This window comes from Chinchilla lanigera, unplaced genomic scaffold, assembly GCF_000276665.1.
Source record: "Chinchilla lanigera isolate Chin_1 unplaced genomic scaffold, ChiLan1.0 scaffold00057, whole genome shotgun sequence".
Taxonomy (NCBI): domain Eukaryota; kingdom Metazoa; phylum Chordata; class Mammalia; order Rodentia; family Chinchillidae; genus Chinchilla; species Chinchilla lanigera.
In genome coordinates, this window is record NW_004955458.1 from 9,514,530 (window position 1) to 9,534,284 (window position 19,755).

The window sequence follows — 19,755 nt, forward strand, 5'->3', positions numbered from 1 at the left end:
GTGCTACTGAGCTATATCCCGGCCCCCCTTCCCTTTTGTAAAAGACCTATCTCACTGTTTCCTAGTATCTTTTATTTTGTTCTTTGTTTATATTTTCTCCTTATTTGAGAAACCACGCTATATTTAAGCTTCTGTCGCTGTTCGTTTAACTTAACATTACAGTCACAAAGTACATTCATTTTCCTACAGATGACTCAGGTTAATCCTTCATTATGTATAAGTGCCACATTTTATCTGTTCATCTGTTGATGAACTTACAGGTCACTTCCAAAAGTTAGCTCTGAGTGCTACTGTAAATGTGGGTAGGCATCTGTCACTGTAATATGATGTCTTTAACTCTTTCATGCAAAAACCTAAGGGGAAGAGCTGGGTCTAGTAGAATTTCTATTTTTAGTTTTTTGAGGGATCTCCATACTGATTTCCATAGTGGTTGTAGTAGTGTACATTCCTACCAACAGTGTAGAAGGAGTCCTTCTTCACACAGCTTTGTCAGCATTTATTGTTATTTGATTTCTTAATATAGTTACTCTTTCTGAAGTAAGGTGGGATCTTAGTGTCATTTTAATTTGCATTTCTTGAATGGCCAAAATGTTGGACATTTTTATGTATTTATTGGCCATTCGTACTTCTGAGACGTGTTTGTTCATTTCACTTGTCCATTTTTTAATTCGGTCTTTTTGGAGGGTCATCTAATTATTTTGAGTTCTTTATATACCTAGATACTAGTCCTTTATGTAAGGAACAGCTGGCAAATTTTTTCTCCATTCTGTAGGTTGTCTCTTCACTCTATTAGTTGTTTCCTTTTCTGTGCAGCTTTTTCATTTGGTTTGATTCCCAATTGTTTGTTCAGGTGCTATTTCTTGTGCAGCTGCGATGCTATTTAGAAATTCCTTGCCTATGTTTATAGCATCAGGAGTTTTACCTATATTGTCTTTCGGTGGGTTGTGTTTCTTTTTCGATTTTTAAATCTTTGATCCATTTTTATTTCATTTTGGTACATGATGAGGGATATGGGTCCAGATTCGGTCCTCTACGTGTGTAGAGCTAGTTTTCCTGGCACCATTTACTAAAGAGTCTTTCATCAGCATGTTTTTGCCCCTTTGTCTCAGAGGAGATAGCTAAATGTGTCTACGATTGTGTGTGCCTCCTCTGTTCTGTTCCATCGATCCACATGTCTTTTGTGTCCATACTGCGCTGTTTTTACATTGTAACGTTGTAAGATAACCTGTCTGGGACTGTGATGCCTCTGCATTGCTCTCGTTGCCCAGGATTGCTCGTGCTAACCCAGTTCCCTTGTGTTTCAGTATGAGTTTTAGGGTTTTTTTAGTTTTATGAGGAATACAGATGGCATTTTGATGGGACTATTTTAAATCTGCATCTCACTTTCAGAAGTGTGGCTTTTGACAGTATTCATTCTGCTTATCCAGGAACAGGGGATATCTTCCCGTTTTCTGATGTTTCTTCAACCTCCTTTTTCACAGTATGGTGGTTTTTCTCATTGAGGTCTTTCACTTAGTTGGTTAGGTTAATTTCTAAGTAATGTTCCTCAATTCTATTGCAAATGGTATTTCCTAATTTCTCAGTGCATTCATTATTGGTGTATGGAAACACCGCTGATTTTTGTGTGTTGATTTTGTATCCTGCCATGATACTGAATTTGTGTATTAATTTAGGAGTTATCTGGTACAGTTTTTTGGATCTTCCTATGTAGAGAAACATGTAATCTGCAATTAATGATAATTTGACTTCTTTCTTTTCTATGCATATCTCTTTATTTCTTTCTCTTGCCAGATTGCTCTGGCCCACATTTTGTATGCTGGATTGAACAGGAGTGGAGAAAATGGACATCCTTGTGTTGTTCCTGACTTTAGTGGGGAGGCTTTCGGCTTCCCCCCATTTAATGTGATGTTGGCAGTAGGTTTGTCATAGATGGCTCTCATCACATTGAGAGAAGGTCCTTCTGCACCTGTTTTCTTCAGGATGTTCATCATGAATGGGTGTTGGGTTTTATCAAAGTCTTCTGCGCCTAATGAGATGACGGGGATTTTTGTCCTTTCCTCTCTGTGGGGTATATCACAGTTGTGATCTAGTCTAAGAAGAGTACATAGGATTGAGAAGAGGGTCAGGGGCAAAACTCTGAAGTGCAGGACTATGGATGTATCTCATTTGGAAATATTTGCTTACCCTGCGCAAGGCCCTGGGGTTCATCTCTAGAAGTGCAGAAGTTTGCTAATGTAAAATAGGACTAGTAGCCGGGCACGGCACCATGTGCCTGTAATCCCAGCTTCTCCGGACGCTAGGTCACGAGGATTGCAAGTTCAAGGCCAGGTGGGGCAACACCGCAAGATCCTGTATCCAAAAAAAAGAGAATAAAATGAAGAGTAATATAGGACAGCTTCAAAAATCATATTATTATACCAGTAGAAAAGAACTAAGTAGTAGTAGTATAAAGAAACATTTTTAAAGAATCACATTGTCAGCAGTCATAATACAGAAAATCAGGACTGATAAAGATTGAGATGCATAAATGTTGGTAACCTTGGAAGTAGAATGAACACACGGTTGAAGACAAGCCAGAAAGTGAGTTGAGAATTAAATGGGAAGCCGGAAAGTTATAATAAACAGTGTAGACGGTCTTAACAAAATTACTGATAAGCAGAGGAGAGAGGATGATAAAGGGAATTATTAAAGGAAAAGCAATGAAGGATTCCTTTGTTCTGTTTTGGTTTTTATGAAAAACAAAATTTCAAAATCAGGTAATCAGAAAATAACAGTAGCTACTATACTGTGTATTGTTCTTCAAAGTAGTTAGTACAAGGTATAAACCAAAAATATTCTTACAAAAAAGAGACAAATGATAACACAAATCTTACTTTTCAGTGAACTAAGATAAACTAGTCACAAATGAAACCAGTTGCACGTCTATTAAAATACAGTGGGATTTCTAATTTAGGGCAGCATTTTAACTCCTCCCTATTTCCCACTTACCTCTTTTCTTCAGTGTTTGTGTTTTTCCCTTTTTGAAAGACATACAAATGCAAATGCTCCTGCACACGGGTTAGGGTGACATGGAAGAAAGGGGAATTGCTGATGTAGGTTTCAGAAAGAGCAGAAGACCGAGTCGGAGCAGAGATGCTAGAGTTAGCTTGGAATGAGAGCCAGTCTGTCTTCCCATGTGTTGAGGCAGACAGAAAGAAACAACTTGTGTTGATTCAAGTAAGTGACTAACAGCACTAGAACCTGAGAGTTTTCCCCGAGTGGCTTCTGTTTTTTGGCAGTATGCGTGTTCTTGTAATAGTGAAGGGAGAAGTAATAGATGAGGAAGTGGTGATTTAAAGTAATTGAGGGAAGGATGGAAGCAGATAAGTGGTTCACAGAGTTGCTCCGGAGTGATGCGGGAAGACCAGTTGGGACTGGGCACTACAGACGGCAGCACCCCAGCCCCTGAAGTTGGGAGGTTTTCTCCAGCATACCGGAGCGCTGTGAAAAGGGTCAGCTAAAGTAGAACTCAGTGACAAAGACGTTAAAGGGTTTGCAGTTGTATAGAAGAAGTGGATCTGGGTGGAAATTATGAAAGCAGCAGGGCGAAATCGAAGGTCAGAAGGACTAGAAATCTCAACGTGAGCCCAGAATAAATAAGAATGTGTTTCCAGGGGAAGCCAAAAGTAATGGCTAGAAGCTAACCTTGTTGGAGTTTAAGGTATCAGCGGAAATGAGGCAGTTTTCTCTAGTGACAAGGTCTAGGAAGTTGGCTACAAGTAGAGGTGTTCGAATTGAGCAGGGAGCCATAAAGCTAGGCAGTGTCACCCCCCTGGACACTTACCAGGGTGTAGCGAGCTTGGAGGCAGATGTTCTGAGCCGAGGGAGGTCCTTCCCATCCACCCAGTTTTGTCCATGGTAATAAAATCATTACAATTTTTTTGTTTTTTAGTACAAAGTGGTTGTCCCCAAAATTGGAAATATACTAGATCTTTGTACAGCATTGTCTGGTTTATCAGGAGTACCTGCAGATAAGGTAAGATGTTTCTGGGGTTGAAGCATATAAATTGACGTTTAGTTTTCTGTGCTGTAAAACCAGCTTAACAGCACTTTGTTTCCTTTTAGATGATAGTTACTGATATATACAATCATAGATTTCACAGAATATTCGGTGTGGATGAAAACCTTAGTAGTATTATGGAACGAGATGATATTTATGTGTAAGTATAAAATTTATCGTGCAAACTTATTGAGAAAAAGATAACAAAATTCTGGGAATTCATAGTCAATTTTTTCCTTGTAGGTTTGAAATTAATATCAATAGGACAGAAGATACAGAGCATGTGATTATTCCTGTTTGCTTAAGAGAAAAATTTAGACACTCAAGTTACACCCACCATACTGGGTCTTCACTTTTTGGGCAACCTTTTCTCATGGCTGTGCCACGAAACAATACAGAAGATAAACTTTACAATCTCCTCCTTTTGAGAATGTGGTAAGTGCGGATGATTCCACTGTTAACAATAAACAGGAGAATAAAAGACAAAATAAAAGTAAACATGCAGGACACTACCAGACTGTTACTAAAACAAGTCTGTATTATCACAGCTTTGTTTAGACAAGTAGCACTTTTAACAGTCAGGCTCTAGAGTTAAGGATATAGCTCAGTGGCAGAGCACATTCCTAGCATGTGTGAAGGCCTGGGTTTCATCCTCAGCACCATTCGGAAAGAAGAAGAAGGCATAAGCATTAGATTATAGTTTAATCCGTGTTACAGGTCATATAAAACACATTACTGAGGTGATATCGAACCCAGGACACATGTAGTCTCTTAGCTGTTTTGTACCAAAAGTTTCCAGTTGAGAGGGAATAGGAATTTATCATAACTACACTCTGTGCTCTATGTACACTCCCAATCTAGGAGCTCACTAGTTATTTAAAAGGATGAACTTTCATGATGGATTAGTAAACTATCCTGCTTTTTTTGCCTTCCTAAAATCCTTCAGTGGAATTGTAAGGTAATCATAAGTACCATTTCTTAGGGGCTGGGGATTTAGCTCAGCGGCAAAAGCGCCTGCCTGGCAAGCGCAAGGTCGTGAGTTCGGTTCCCGGTACCGGAGAAAAACCAAAAAAAAAAGTACCATTTCTTCCCTTTTCATTTTTGTAGCGGATGTGTTTAGTGTTATTTCTTACAGACCACGACGTGTGCATAAAGATCACAGTATACGTCTGTGTTTCATCGCCAGCATCAACAAAAAAAATTTTTAAGCACGTTCTACAAATACAAAAAAGTTTTTAGAAGTAATACATAAATGAGGGACTTCTTTAAAAGTTTTTTAATTGAGAAATTATTTGCAGCAAACTTTTTACAAAAGATGTAAAAGTTTAGAAGAAATCTCTGTATATAGAGAAACAAAACGCAAGTTACTAGTGAGTTGTACGTATGGTGCTATATCATAAACTTGAATTTAGTTTTGAATCTACTAACGGACCCCTGTTACTGCATCAAAAGAGTTGTGTTTCATTGACAAAGTGGAACATTTTGTTTTTAAACGTTAGTTTGTAGTGCTGAACTTGTTTGATTTCTTCTTTAAGCCGATACGTCAAAATATCTACTGAAACTGAGGAAACTGAAGGATCCCTACACTGCTGTAAGGACCAAAATATTAATGGAAATGGCCCAAATGGCATCCATGAAGAAGGCTCACCAAGTAAGACTTCCCTGTTCAATTGCAGAAGCATTTCAGTGAGATTAGCGCCGCAGAGAAAAAGTTAAGATGATGGAGAGTATGGCATGAAAAAATACCTGCACACCTGGGAAATGTAATAATAATGAATTGTAAGTGTAATGCTGAGTTTATTTAAAATCTCTACTCTGTAAAATTAGGTGAAATGGAAACGGACGAACCAGACGATGAATCCAGCCAGGATCAAGAACTTCCCTCGGAAAATGAGAACAGCCAGTCTGAAGATTCGGTTGGGGGAGATAATGATTCTGAGAATGGATTGTGCACGGAGGAAACTTGTAAAGGTCAACTCACGGGACACAAGAAACGACTGTTTACATTCCAGTTCAACAATTTAGGCAGTACTGACATCAACTACATCAAAGATGATGTCAGGCATATAAGATTTGATGACAGGCAGCTTAGGCTAGATGGTAAGTATTTGTGAAAATGGCTTGAACTTGAGCCATGTGTATTCAGTTTTTAAATGAAATCCATGGAATTCAGCTTTATCATAAAAAATGCCATCAATATATTTGTCTAAAATTTTAAGTCTTAATATCCAAATGGACTAAAACACATATCAGTGTTTATTGAAGTGAGATTGCATTTCAAGCTTATTAGGCACTCTATATATTTTTTTTAACTCTCAGATTATTTCAGTGGCTAGGAAATGACTGTATGCTCTAATGACTTAGATTACTTCTTGTTTATTCTGGTATAAATCCTAACAGTAAAATACATTAATTTTAACACTAAGACATACTAAATTTTAAAGAAAAAAAAATGTGTTTTCCACCTTAGAAAGATCTTTTCTTGCTTTGGATTGGGATCCTGAGTTGAAAAAAAGATACTTTGATGAAAATGCTGCTGAAGTAAGTCATCACTTAAAGACTTCTTTACCTTTTATTGATTTAGTTTGATTAGGAAAGTTGATCATTGTTTTTGTTATTGTTTTGCTTCTATCAGATATGTTTATTTTGCCAGTAAAAAGATGGATCATGAACTTTTTTTTCCTGTTTACATGTTGTTAGCCGTGTAAGTTTATTTAGGAGTTACAAAGAAGTGTTGTATAAATCTCAGCTTATATAAGCTTTATGAGTCTTTTGAGAAAATTTAGGAGTTTTCATTATTATTCATAGTCAGATGGTATCACTAAAATGAGTTTTGTTTCATTTGTTCTCTTAACTCAAGAAATACTTCTCTTTAGGATTTTGAAAAACATGAAAGTGTGGAATATAAACCTCCTAAAAAACCTTTTGTGAAATTAAAAGATTGCATCGAACTTTTTACAACAAAAGAAAAGCTAGGTGCTGAAGATCCCTGGTAAGAAGCAAAATTAAATAATTGTTTCGAATTATTTTCCTAGTACTTTAAATCAGCATTTCCTGAAGTTATATTAAGAGTAGTGAGAGTACCTTTAGATTATTACAGTGTTAAGCTTTCATCTCATTGCTGTAATTTCCCTAATAGCCATTTTACTATTAATAATTATGTCTCATAGGAATTTTTAGCTGCACAACCATTTCAGAGGAGCTTTTTAGGAAAAATATAGTAAAACATTTTGCAGTGCCATTCCATTGGAGCCAGGAAGTGTTGAGATTTTTTAATACCTGTGTCTCCACACACACGTGATACACCTGTGTCTTTTTACCGTACTGAAATGTAAATAAATAATGTAGCCCTCATCATTTCTTTCAGTATTTTTTTGTAGTAATTTATAATGGTTAGAAGTTCTTTGGGAAAGGTACTGAAAGTAAAAATAGCAAGAATTGCTTTCAGGCGGTGTACAGTAATTACTGAAAAAGATACAGCATTTCCCGAAGTATTGGGTTGGGTTTTTTTTTGGTTGCTGCTTTTGTGAATGGAAGTTGGTTGTTGTTTGTACTCTGTCAAGCTTTGACTATTTCTTTCTGTGTGTAGGTATTGTCCAAATTGTAAAGAACATCAGCAAGCCACAAAGAAATTGGATTTATGGTCCCTCCCTCCAGTACTCGTGGTACATCTCAAACGATTTTCTTACAGTCGATACATGAGAGACAAGTTGGATACTTTAGTTGATTTTCCTATCAAGTAAGTTTAAATTGCAGTTAATGAACTTTGAGCACCCTTTTTCAAACTTACTTTATGTTTTTTGTTGTATCTTAAGAAATACTAGGTATCACTGGATTGAATTTCAGTTTTTGAGTTTGAGTAGTTGTTATTCCTAATGTGTTTTTTCTAAAAAGGAATAAAACAATACAAAATTAGAATAATGGAATTGTTCAGAAGGATGACACTGTAATGAAATAAATCATCCTGATTTGCGTTGTCCTCAGTTTTTTATTGGGTGGTATGACGTCATATTTGTAAAAGGTACCTAGATACCTAGAGACAGCATGTCTGTAGTCCCGTGCTTGTTAGCTTTCACTGAACACAGTTGAGAATTCCGGAAACAGTAGGTGGCATTGTGTTCTCTTTCACTCAGTCATGTAACAGGAGGAACCTCCTCACACGGTATTTTTCAACAGGAATTTAGTACTGTCTCCGTGCAAAAAGAGCATGTAACAGTATTCTTTTTGTTTTTTTACCATATTTATGCACCAAAATTTACTTGAAACTGTAAGTGGACAAAAACTGAAGACAGACGTGTGCACATAAGGTGATTGGAAGGATATAGATGATGCAAAATTGAAAATACTTATTAGAACCAGACACGATCGCATATACTTACAACTGTGGCCAACACTCGGGCAGGCTAAGCCAGAAGGATCACAAGGTCAAGCCCAGCCTGGGAAACTTAGCAAAATAAAACAAACGAAGTTAGATAAATAAAATAGTCGTTGGGTTGCTCATTCCAGTTACTGGGCGAGAAATGGAAGGCCTTATTTTCTCTTTGACAACACTGTGAGCCGTTAAAATTTCCAAGAACATAGCATTTTGATAATGTAAGTACAAGAAAGATAGACTCCGTTAAAGACATTCGATCTTCGTTTTCCTTTGGTGCTGAGGATTGAACCCAGGGCCTTCGCACTGCGCTGTGTGCCCAGCACTCTTTACCTTGTCTCGCTGAGTCGCTAAATGGCCCAAGCTGGGGTCTAACTCATGACCCTCCTGCCTTAGCCTACCCGAGTGTTAGGACTGCAGGAATGTCCCTCAGCGCCCACACACTCATTGTTCTTACATTTGGCTAACTAAAAAGCAGTAATAATTTCAAATTTTAAATGTGTCTCTACAGGGCGTGATGGCGCACACCTGATATCCCAGCACTTTGGGAAGCTGAGGCAGGAAAATTGCAAACTTGAGCGCAACCTGGGCAACTTAGTAACATAGGGGGACCTTATCTCAAAGAAACTTATTTTTAAAGAAAGGGCTGGGGATGCAGTTTAGTGTGAAGGTCCTGAGCTGAATCCTCAGTATTGCGGGGTGGCAGGGGTGACCAGTAACTAGAAATAATACTGATCTGTTTACAGGACGGTTGCATCCCACACACAATCAGTTGTGAACAGTCAGAAGATGTTTCCCATCTCTGCATAAAGGTTCTCAAAACCGGGAAAATCTTGGAGGAAATTGGGCTTTAATATGTTTAAATCCTTAAAAAGTTCTAAGAGTTATTTTTCACTATCCTTTTATTTTTCCTTATGTAAAGCTTCCCTGGAAATTACTTTAAAATAAACAGAATCCATGGGCCTCAGATAGTAAATGCTAATAATTGTTTTTCCTTGTGTAATGAAAGGTAAATGTATTTGCATGCAAATACTCATTTGAATCACAGCTGCACTGAAGCAGTTTTAAATTCTCGACCCCTAACAAATTCTACCAAAGCATTCAAATGTCAAAGGTACATGCACGATACGTTTTGTAAGTTATTTGGCTCTTGATAATTTCTTCAGTGACACAGTGAGTATCAACACCGGCAGAGGGAGTAGAATTCATGGCATCTTTTAAGATTGCATTTAGGAAAAATATAAAATTTACTTGTCTTCTTTTTTAAACAGTGACTTGGATATGTCAGAATTCCTAATTAATCCAAATGCAGGTCCCTGCCGCTATAACTTGATTGCTGTTTCCAACCACTACGGAGGGATGGGAGGAGGACACTGTAAGTTGACAGTTTACCTTTTAACCCAAATCATAGTACTTGACTAACGGTAGACTTTTTTCCCCTTAAAATAGTTATTATTTCTAAAATGCCAGAGGCATCTTGCCTGTAAGAGCTGTCCAGTACTGGTTAGTGAGTACATCAGCTTTTGAGCCTGTTTCTGTTAGGCATATTCCTTAGCTGAAGGCGCGGGAAGAAGCACCTTTGACCCCTTTGGGGTCCCTGACCCTCTGTTTCTTCCTCCTCTCCTGCTCTAGCGTGTTCGCGCGTGTGCTTGTGTAAACCATGCGTGTTTGTTCATTTACATCACTGTGTGCTTCTATACCGAGTCAGTGGATCTTTTTTCTCTGGACACTTAGGTGTTCTTTTACTTTGTGTCTGTTTAGTTTGTTGCTCCTTGCTGGTCATGCTTTACCTCTACCTTGTTTTTCTCTGCCTTCACCTCATGGTGGACATCCAGATTGCCTTTACTATTCCACCTGCATAAGACTGATGAACACCATTGTTTTATGGTCTGATGTGTGAGGATTTCTTGGAGCTGTGTACCTAGAAGTGAGGTCGTCAGGTTTAGTCTGAGTGCTGCCAGATTGCTCTCTGGGTTGACTGGAATAGTTTGCGTTGTACACTTCACAGACTTCCTGTGCCCCTGTGTTTACATTCCTAGGATGTAGCTTATCTTGTTGTAGTTTTGTTTGTTTGTTTGTTTTTGGTTTTTGGTTTTTCTCCGGTACCGGGAACTGAACTCACGACCTTGCGCTTGCCAGGCAGGCGCTTTGCCGCTAAGCTAAATCCCCAGCCCCTTGTAGTTTTTTATTTCATTAACTAATAAAGATTGTTACATTTCATTCAAAGTAAAGTGATCCTTTTAATTTTTTATACTATTGTTATTTCACTTTGGAATCAAGATTATAGCCAGAAAATAAGCTGGGTGCTTTGCTTTCTTTCTACTTCCTGAAATAGCAAGTACAATCCAGGGTTTAAGTATTCTTGAAAGCCTGCTGGAACTCACCTGTCACTATCTGGACTCTACTACTGTCAGAGCTTCTGTCTATGTTATGTGTACTGGTCTATTCAGTATTCTTTTTCCTTTTGTGGGTATTTTGACATTTTCTATTTTTCAAAAATGTATTCATTCCATCCAAGTTTTCGAGTTCATTTGAGGACAAAATAATCTTATACTATATTGTTTTCCTTTTGCATTCTTTTTTATCAGTCTCTAGGAAGTTCATCTTAGTAATCTTCAAAAAAGTAGCTTTTCATTTTGTTGTTTCTTACTGTATTTATTCCCTCAGACTTCATTTTTCTCTTTACCTTCATTACATTTTTCTTCCTGTGATTTCAATTTTACTATGTTATTCTTGTTTTATGTTGTTGTTGTTTTGGTTTTTTGGTACCAGAAATTGAACTCAGGACCTTGTGCTTGCCAGGCAGGTGCTGTGCCGCTGAGTTACATCTCAGCCCTGTGTTGTCTTAACTTCTTGGGTTGAATGTTTAGCTCTTTGCTTTCCACTGTTTTATTTTTATCATTATTATTATTATTATTATTATTATTATTATTATTATTATTTTGAAGGCTGTGACTAGAACTATAAATCTCCCAGTAAGTCCTGCTTCAGTTCTAGCTCGTGAATTTTGGAATGTAACAATGTCATTATCTTTCCTGTTCTGTGTATTTTTGTTTCCTTTATAATTTCATAAGTAGCCCAGAGTTTTTTAATCATATCCTTGTTATTTAATCATATACTTAGTTTTTGGATACACGGGCTTTTTATACTACCAGTGTATGCTTAATTTGCCTTAGCATTTGGAAGCCTGATCTGTGTTATATTAATCTTCGAGAGTTTGACCCTTCTGAGGTGGCCTCACGCGTAGTGTGTTTCTTCAGCTTTCCCCATTTGGACGCAAAGTTCCGTAGGTCTCAAGCAGTTTAAGTTTATCGGTTGTATTCGGAGCATTGCTGTGTGGGGTTATGTTTTGTTTGCTCTGGGAGGAATTTCTCAAGACTTCTGTTAAGTGTCGATTTATGTTTCTCCTGGTAGTTTCATTAGTTGCTGTTTCGCATAATTCATGGTGTTTATGTTTACAGTGGTTCTTCTTCCTTCTGTGTCATTTCTTCCCATGGGATTTAACATTCATTTTTTTTGCCTTTTTATCTTTAATATAATTGCTACATTAGTTTTCTTTTGATATCATTGAATTAGCAAACACTCTTTGGTTGGATTGGTCTCTTGTGCATCACATTGTTAGACCTTGTCTTTTCACTCCGTCTGAGGGTGTTTCGTAATGGCAGCATCCGCGGGGATCTCCGTCAGATTGCTGAGCCCACCCCTCGCAGCAGGCTTCACTGCACAGCTGCTGATCTGAGACAGGTGGAGGACGAGACCACCCAGCGTGCGGAGGGCCGTTGAGCACAGGTCCTAGGTAGTTGGAAGGGGAGCAAACGGGAGGGCATGCTCAAAGGAAGCTCTCGGCCCACTGCTATTTCCTTAACTTCCTGTATAGGCTGATTTTCAGTCAACGAGCCCAGCCATGTTCGTTGACATTTTGCTAGCCCCAAAGGACTTCTAAGCACTGCACTGTTCCGGCGGCCTGAGGTTACTAATTTCGGTGACAGAAAACCAGACAGTGATTGTCCCACACGTGGAATCTAAAAGCTTTCTTCATCGCTGCTGCCACCTAGCTTTTTTCCTTTGACCCTTGCTCCTTTTTTCTAGTTTTTCCTTCCTCGGTTGACTGTTGGAGAGGTGAAACTAGCAGCAGGTAGAATGGTAAATTTCTTTAAGTCATTGTCGTTTTTTGGTTGGTTGGTTGGTTGGCTGGCTGATCATCTGGTTTTTCATTTAAGTTACCTTTTGACCACTGAGGGAGCTTCACCAAAGGAAGAAGAGCAGTCGTAAATTCATACTTAACCTATTTTTAAAGTAATTTTATTTTTCTGTGAGTATCACCCGGTCAGGTAATTTAATAGAAAGTGTGTTTCCCTAGCCATCTCAGTTTCTTAATTTCTGAAACAAGTTTTTGTTTTGAAATGAGAATTACATATATATAAGTATAATATTTCTATATTTCATATATGTATTAAATATATAATTACAACTATGTTAAAGACTGAGATTCTGGTGTTTAAAAATATTACCCAAAATTACAGACTATCGTCTGGACACATTGGCACACACCTCAAGCAGGAGGATCACAGGTTTGACGGTGGCCTAGCAATTCAGCAAGACCCTGTCTCAAAGTAAAACGGGCTGGTGAAGCGCTTAGGTCCTGTGTTCACTTTGTGGTACCATTAAAAAAAAATAACAAGTAGAGTTGTCAGAAAAGAAAATACTACAGAAAATTTAATCAGTACTTAAAATTACAAACTCTGGGTCAAACATAGACATGTGTTTAAATCCTAACTCTGCTGCATAACAGTTATACTGCCTTGAACAAATTCGTCTTTTTTTGAAGCTTTAATTTTCCATTTCTAAAGTGAGAATAAGAATAATGATAATCCTTTCTTTACGAGATGATACATGTAAAGTGCATACCACCCTGCCTGATACACCATAACCACTACATAAATGTTACTTACAATTAGTCATCACTGGTGTTACTATTCTATGAATTTTAAAAATAACAAATCTGTTCTGGTTTTCCTTGAGATGGAAAAAAATCGTAAGATTCATCCTTAATGAAAAATATCGTAGCTATCTAGATATTAGAAAATTACTCTAAAAACCTTTAATTAGTCAAATGTATAATAATGAGGCCTCCTGTAAATGATCATCATGTAATTTTAATAGTTACTCCTTATGTAGGCAAATAAAAGGATTTTCCCAGAAAGTCATGCATTTTTGTCACAGAAGTAATATTATTTTTTCCATAGATACTGCTTTTGCAAAAAATAAAGATGACGGAAAATGGTACTATTTTGATGACAGTAGTGTGTCCACTGCATCTGAAGACCAAATTGTGGTAAGTGGACCTTGTATCTCTCAAAAATCATGGGACCAAATGTTTTAAGGTATGATTATAAATTAACAAAAGGGAAGTGATACAGTTGCTGTAGCTCCATAGTACAGAGTATGTTTGCATGCACGAGGCCTTGGGTTCAATCCCCAGAAAACACTTGCACAGAGTGAATTAATAAGAGACTCATGGAGCATATAATCTTTATTCTAGTATCTAAGATAATTGCTTTGATTTTAAAAAACATAAAATTGTCCTATAAGTGGAGATTTATCTTTACAATTTGCCTACTAAGAAGCACAAATTGCAGTGGAAAAAATTTTTGGTCCTTTTCATTATGAGTAGTTTCTAATGCAAATGCATTTTCTTCTTGAAACTAGAGACATTAACTACTTGAAAGCCAGAATGCTAACATGGCGGGGCAGGGGGTTGAGGGCCTTGACCTACATGTGATTTTTAATTCTTACGACAGGCAAATAAAATAGCATAACTAAAATAATACAAAATTTTTAAGATTAACTTGCTTTGATATTTTCTGATGAGTAGAAAAATCTTTTTATAAATCAAATAAATACATCATTTATCATGTACCTTGGTTGTGCTACACATCAGAGAACATCTTTTTAGATGGCAGGTGATTGTAGTGTGTTCTAAAAAGAAAGCTGAAGGGGCTGGGGATTTAGCTCAACGGCAAAAGCGTCCGCCTGGCAAGCGCAAGGTCGTGAGTTCGGTTCCCGGTACCGGAGAAAAACCAAAAAAAAATTAAAAAAATAAAAATAAATAAAAAATAAAAAGAAAGCTGAAAATTGATAAAGCTTTTGTTTTAATGTAAATTTTGCATCTCTACAGCCTTTACCCACTGGTTACACTAGTACAAAGAATGATGTGTCCTGTGCTTTCACAGATGAAATTATAGATTTCCTTGAGGCAGAGACTAGCTTTTTAGTTTCTCATGCTTTAAAGTCTTCAGCTTATAAAAGCAGATTAATTTCTGAGCTAATTACTGTCATAGCTTTAATCTTTCATTGCATGAATAGATCTTAAATAATTTTGCCTTGTTTTTCCTTTCTTCTCCTTCCCCTCCTGTACCATGTGTGTAGGCATGCATATACATGATCTCTTATGCAGACAGAGTAGAACATACTTACACAAACCTAGATGACACTGCCTACTACTGTACATCGCAGCTGTATTATAATTCTGTAGGGCAACTGTCATACATGCTGTTTGTTACTAACAGTGTCATTATGTGGTGCGTGACTGTGCGTGCACACGTACATGCGTACACACATACATACATATTCTGCCGTTTTTCTCCTCCTGACAAACTACTTGAACACTACACTGTTTTTGGTTTGTTGGGTTTTTTTGGTACTGGGAATCGAACTCAGGACCTTGTACTTGCCAGGCAGGCATTTGTGCCGCTGAGCTGTATCCCCAGCCCCTCACTGTTTTAAAAGGTGTATATACCTGTTAACATTTCCAATTTGTTTGAATTTGTTTCTTTTGTCTCCTCCTTTGCAGTTGTAGTCTTGTCTTTAGTCTTCCGATCAAAACACCCTAAAATTGCCCGGAGTCCTTCCTCCAGCTTCTTTAACCATTGCCGCAGTCCTGCCTTCAAATAACTTACCTTATTAATATAAAGTGTGTGAAGTAGATGTTAGCATACATTTTAACAGTGATGATTATTGAATCAACAATTATTTGAATAGAGATAAGTAAGCTGTGTGGATGTGTGTTTATAAACTTTAACCCTGTTTAGAATGAACTATTATCGATTCTAAACAGAATTAAAGATAGCTCTAATCTCTAGAGGCTTACTGTCTAGAGACAGACACATTAGTAATTGTAATATGATAAGGTCCATGAAGGAGCTCTCTCTGGCCCCATAGGAAGGGAACTACTGTCTCAATGCAGACTTTGGGTCTAAGGAAAGAAGTCCAGGGCAGCGGAGTCCTTGTAGTAGGATTGCCATTAGGCGTGAGTCGCTAGTACAGATAACGCTAACTTAAACAGTATGGGCAGATGTGTTCTCAGCAAAGGCACTGCCCACAAAAGCAAGGAGCGTGACGCGTGTGACATTTTAGGGAAACAGCAAACGTTTTGTTATGACTGGAAGGAGAACCTCTTGGTAAGGATATGAGGTGTGGGGAATTAGGCTGGAGGTAAATTTAGTGTTCAGATAAACAGAATTGAAATCTTAGTTGTCTGAGTGTTTTCTTAAAGCCTGTGAGAGACATTAGATGACGGTTAGGCAGTGCAGTGTATCCTAACATCTCTTGGAGACCACTAAGGGAGATCGAGTTGAGACTGAGTAAGATGGAGTTATCGCCGTAGTTTAAGCAATTAAATCAGTGATAGTAATAGACAAAGGGGCAACGAACCTGAGCTACTCACTGAGAATTAGTAACGATTTAAATATAGAAAGAGAGATGCAGAGAAAGAGAAGTTGAGGATGGTTCCTGTTTGAGAGGATGTGCTGTTGGCGTTTGAGCCGCCTGGGTGACCGCTGTGTGGTAGACCTCTCCTTCAGTAGTAGCGCTAGGAGGACTGGCGTCAGTCGGCCTCAAGTAGCCGTTGGAGCCATGGGCATGAGGGAGGCACCTAGTGGGGGCATGGGAGAGGGAGGCTGAGGGCAGCATAGTGTTTGGCAAGGTCGGGATGCAGGGAGCGCACAGAAGTCTCTGGGAACCTGAGGAGAGAATGGCAGATCTGGGAGCTGGTGTTACAGAAAAGTAGTGAGACAGAAAAACGGACCGAAAGAACTTAAAAAGGCACCCGTTCAGGTTTTGTATTAGGTCACTGACTTCAGTGAAAGCCATTTGATGAGAATGGTTTGGGCCGAAGTCGGAGGACACGGAATTGAGTAGGATGCATAAGAGGGAGTCACTGGTGCGGACTCCGCCCGCGCTGAGGGAGAGGAAGTGGAACAGCGGAGGGCTTGTGATGGGGGAGATTGTATTTAACGTCAAAGAAACGGCGAGCAGAGAAGGACTCGTTAAAGATACACAGTGCTTGAAGACACTTAGCACTGCCTCCTCCAAAAAAGATAGAGTGACGTGTGACAGAGAGCACTGTCCATACAGCAGGAAAAGGTAGGCCTGACACAGGGTGAAGCTGCTATGAGGCAGATGCTCTCCTTTCCTTAGACAAAAGGGAGAGAGGCATAAAGTTTATTTCATGTTATACCAACTCGGTTAACCTAGGTTCACTGCTTTATTTCTTCGCTCAGGTAACGTAGAGGATAAGATATTTTAATTCCAGCGACCACTCTCCCTTTGTATATAAAGATTACCTTTTAGTCAGTCAATTTTAATGACATCCATTTGACTACACCGTATGTGGTTTTCCTGCTTGATGTATGCCCTGCCATCAGAATTGGTTGCCAGCTAAAGATGCTTGATCTATTTAGTGTAAGCGTTAAGAATCATGAGTGTTTTAACATTCTGTTTGTTTTGGCAGTCCAAAGCAGCGTACGTGCTCTTCTATCAGAGACAAGACACTTTCAGTGGAACTGGCTTTTTTCCTCTTGACCGAGAAACTAAAGGTGCTTCAGCTGCCACAGGCATCCCACTAGAAAGCGATGAAGATAGCAATGATAATGACAATGATATAGAAAACGAAAACTGTATGCACACTAATTAACGAAAGTCCTAGAAGCCATAAGAGAGAGACTTTCTTGTTGGTGGTGTCCATGAAAATGAAGTTACCCACCACATTAAAACAAAAGTCTGAGATGGAGAGTTTCAGATAACCGAATGTAAATCTTTTATCAGATTTTAACTTGTGCAGTACTTGAAGTGAAACACAATGAAAACTTTAACAGAAATTGTCTCTTAATACATTTACAGTCTTGTATTTACAAGCTAAATATATATAGGAAATCACAAATAAATCCCTTTTAAGTTTGCTGCTGTTTTGATGAATTATGTTTTCTTTAATTTTTTGGATGTGAGTTAATTGATGACAGATGTTAAATTTGTGGACGTTGGTCATTTATTTTGCTCTAATACTCCGGCAAGAAAACCATTGCAGAACTTCTGGATAGCCTAGCTCATGTGCATCAGGCCGCCGTGTGATACTACGATACTTACCTGCAGTGTCAGTGAGGCGCAGGTGCTGCAGTCGTGTTTGTGGAAAACCAGATGTTCAGATCCATCTCTAGTAACCGGTACAGGCCAGTTAAAGACCCAAATTATGATACGTGAAATAATCTTGAAAAAGTAGTTCCTTCTGTAGTATCATTAAAAATCTAGAATACTCTATTCATCTTACTGCCACTATGGAAACAGGTTCTAGATTTCACACTCCATCTAGTCATTTTTCAGTTACGTGTGAGTATTTTTTACTAGCGGGGGGATCTTTCCTTTAGACATTCAGTTTGTTTTGCTTTAACATGCATATCTTTAATGTGGTGTTGGTCCAAAATTAAAATTTTTGCTCCGTTTTTCTCTACCCCATTTCTCTACCCCAATTTGACAACATTTAGCTCTCCTAATTATTGTAATATAAGGACAGACTCAGTATTTTTCTGTACCATAGTGATAACTGCATCAAGCTTAGATGAGAGTTGTTTTCCATATACTAGCCTTTAAATCATTAATCAGCGATTGGCTATAAAGGTAGGTCTGTTAACTTTCTTCGTGTGTTCCTGATGGAATTCACCATAGCCTTACAGCTTTTCTCAGAAGGTAACTTGTTATAAAAGAAATGGCATTTGCATGTTCCAGAGTCAGAACCTGTACAGTATATAAAGCAAACAAACCTTGAAATTAATATTAGTTCACCACATTCAAGGATCCAGGATGCCAAATATATGTGTGAACATTTGAAGCATTTTCATTTGCTGCTTTTTTTTCCCTTTGATCTAGTTGAAAGACTGTATTGTGGATTGGCGTACAATACTGCCTTTAATAGAAAATCTAAACGCTGGGGCACATTTCACATATCGACTACCTGAGAAATTGCTTTGTGTCCCATTGTTACTAAAGCAAAAATCTAATGTTCTTCACTTGAACTAATCAAATACAATAGATTATAAATTGTGTATTGTAAATAAAAGTTCACTCTGTGAGTGCACATTTTGGTAAATTATTTATTTATGTTAGCATTTAAAAGTAAAAAGAGAAAATGCATTTGACCAGGATAAAGGAGGTGTGTTGATCGTGCTTTATGCCTTGATATTAAAGCTGAATTTTCATCCTGGTATTTTAAAAGCTGCTTTGGGTTTTTTCTTTTTTCTTTTCTTTTTTTTTTTTTTTAATGTAAACTAACCTCCTGCATGACAGAGGTTAAAATTTTGTCGCACTTGGGTTCACTTGAGTTTACATTTGAAATGTGCATGTTTATTTATACAGATTTCAATAAAGCTATTCAAGGCCTTATTTAGTCTTTTATTTCTTACTCTGAATCTTTGGGAAAAAATCCCTATTTTGTGGATAGATGGCTATACTATGCTGTTTAATTATAATATAGTTAATACTAAAAAGGGAAGCGTGTCAGAGCAAAGTGAATCCAACTATTAAGGACATGTTTTAAGGTTGATTTTTAACTTAAACATTCATTCATGAAATATTTATGTCTCTACCAAATACCTTATAGAGCTTGGAAATACAGCAATAAGTCTGTCCAACTCAAATACCTTTTTAAATGCAAAAGTAAATTTTAAAAATAGTTCAAAAGGATAATAGTTTAGTTAAAGGTAAATAACATGTAATACAGTAGTATGAATATAATCTTTACTAGTTTGTTTCTTGATCTGTGTAACAATGTTAGCAATAATAGCTAGCAGTTACTGAGCCGTTACCGTGGACCAGGCACTATATTAAAGTGTTTCTATGCATTATTTCATTTAATAGCACAACAGCTGTGCGACAGGAGCAGTCATCGTCCTCACGCTTCATACGGAGGAATCGAGATACAGATCGTTCAAGCAGTAGCCCCAAGCTTACACTGCTCCTCTGTTGTAGAGCCAGGACAGTGCTCTGTACTCAGATGCGTACTACTCTATGTTAG

The 19,755-nt window shown here is 37.8% G+C and overlaps 1 protein-coding gene across 1 annotated transcript in view; it reads left to right on the forward strand.

Moving 5' to 3' along the window:
* Usp15 (ubiquitin specific peptidase 15) overlaps positions 1-19,124 on the forward strand; it is a gene marked incomplete at its 5' end in the record, with an annotated part of 93,009 nt that extends 73,885 nt beyond the window's left edge. The window contains 11 exon segments of the mRNA XM_013520992.1: positions 3,932-4,015; positions 4,105-4,199; positions 4,283-4,474; positions 5,575-5,690; positions 5,867-6,139; positions 6,510-6,580; positions 6,916-7,031; positions 7,629-7,778; positions 9,683-9,786; positions 13,658-13,746; positions 17,203-19,124. Coding sequence (XP_013376446.1) covers positions 3,932-4,015; positions 4,105-4,199; positions 4,283-4,474; positions 5,575-5,690; positions 5,867-6,139; positions 6,510-6,580; positions 6,916-7,031; positions 7,629-7,778; positions 9,683-9,786; positions 13,658-13,746; positions 17,203-17,385 — 1,473 coding nt within the window.
* Between the last annotated feature and the right edge of the window lie 631 nt (positions 19,125-19,755).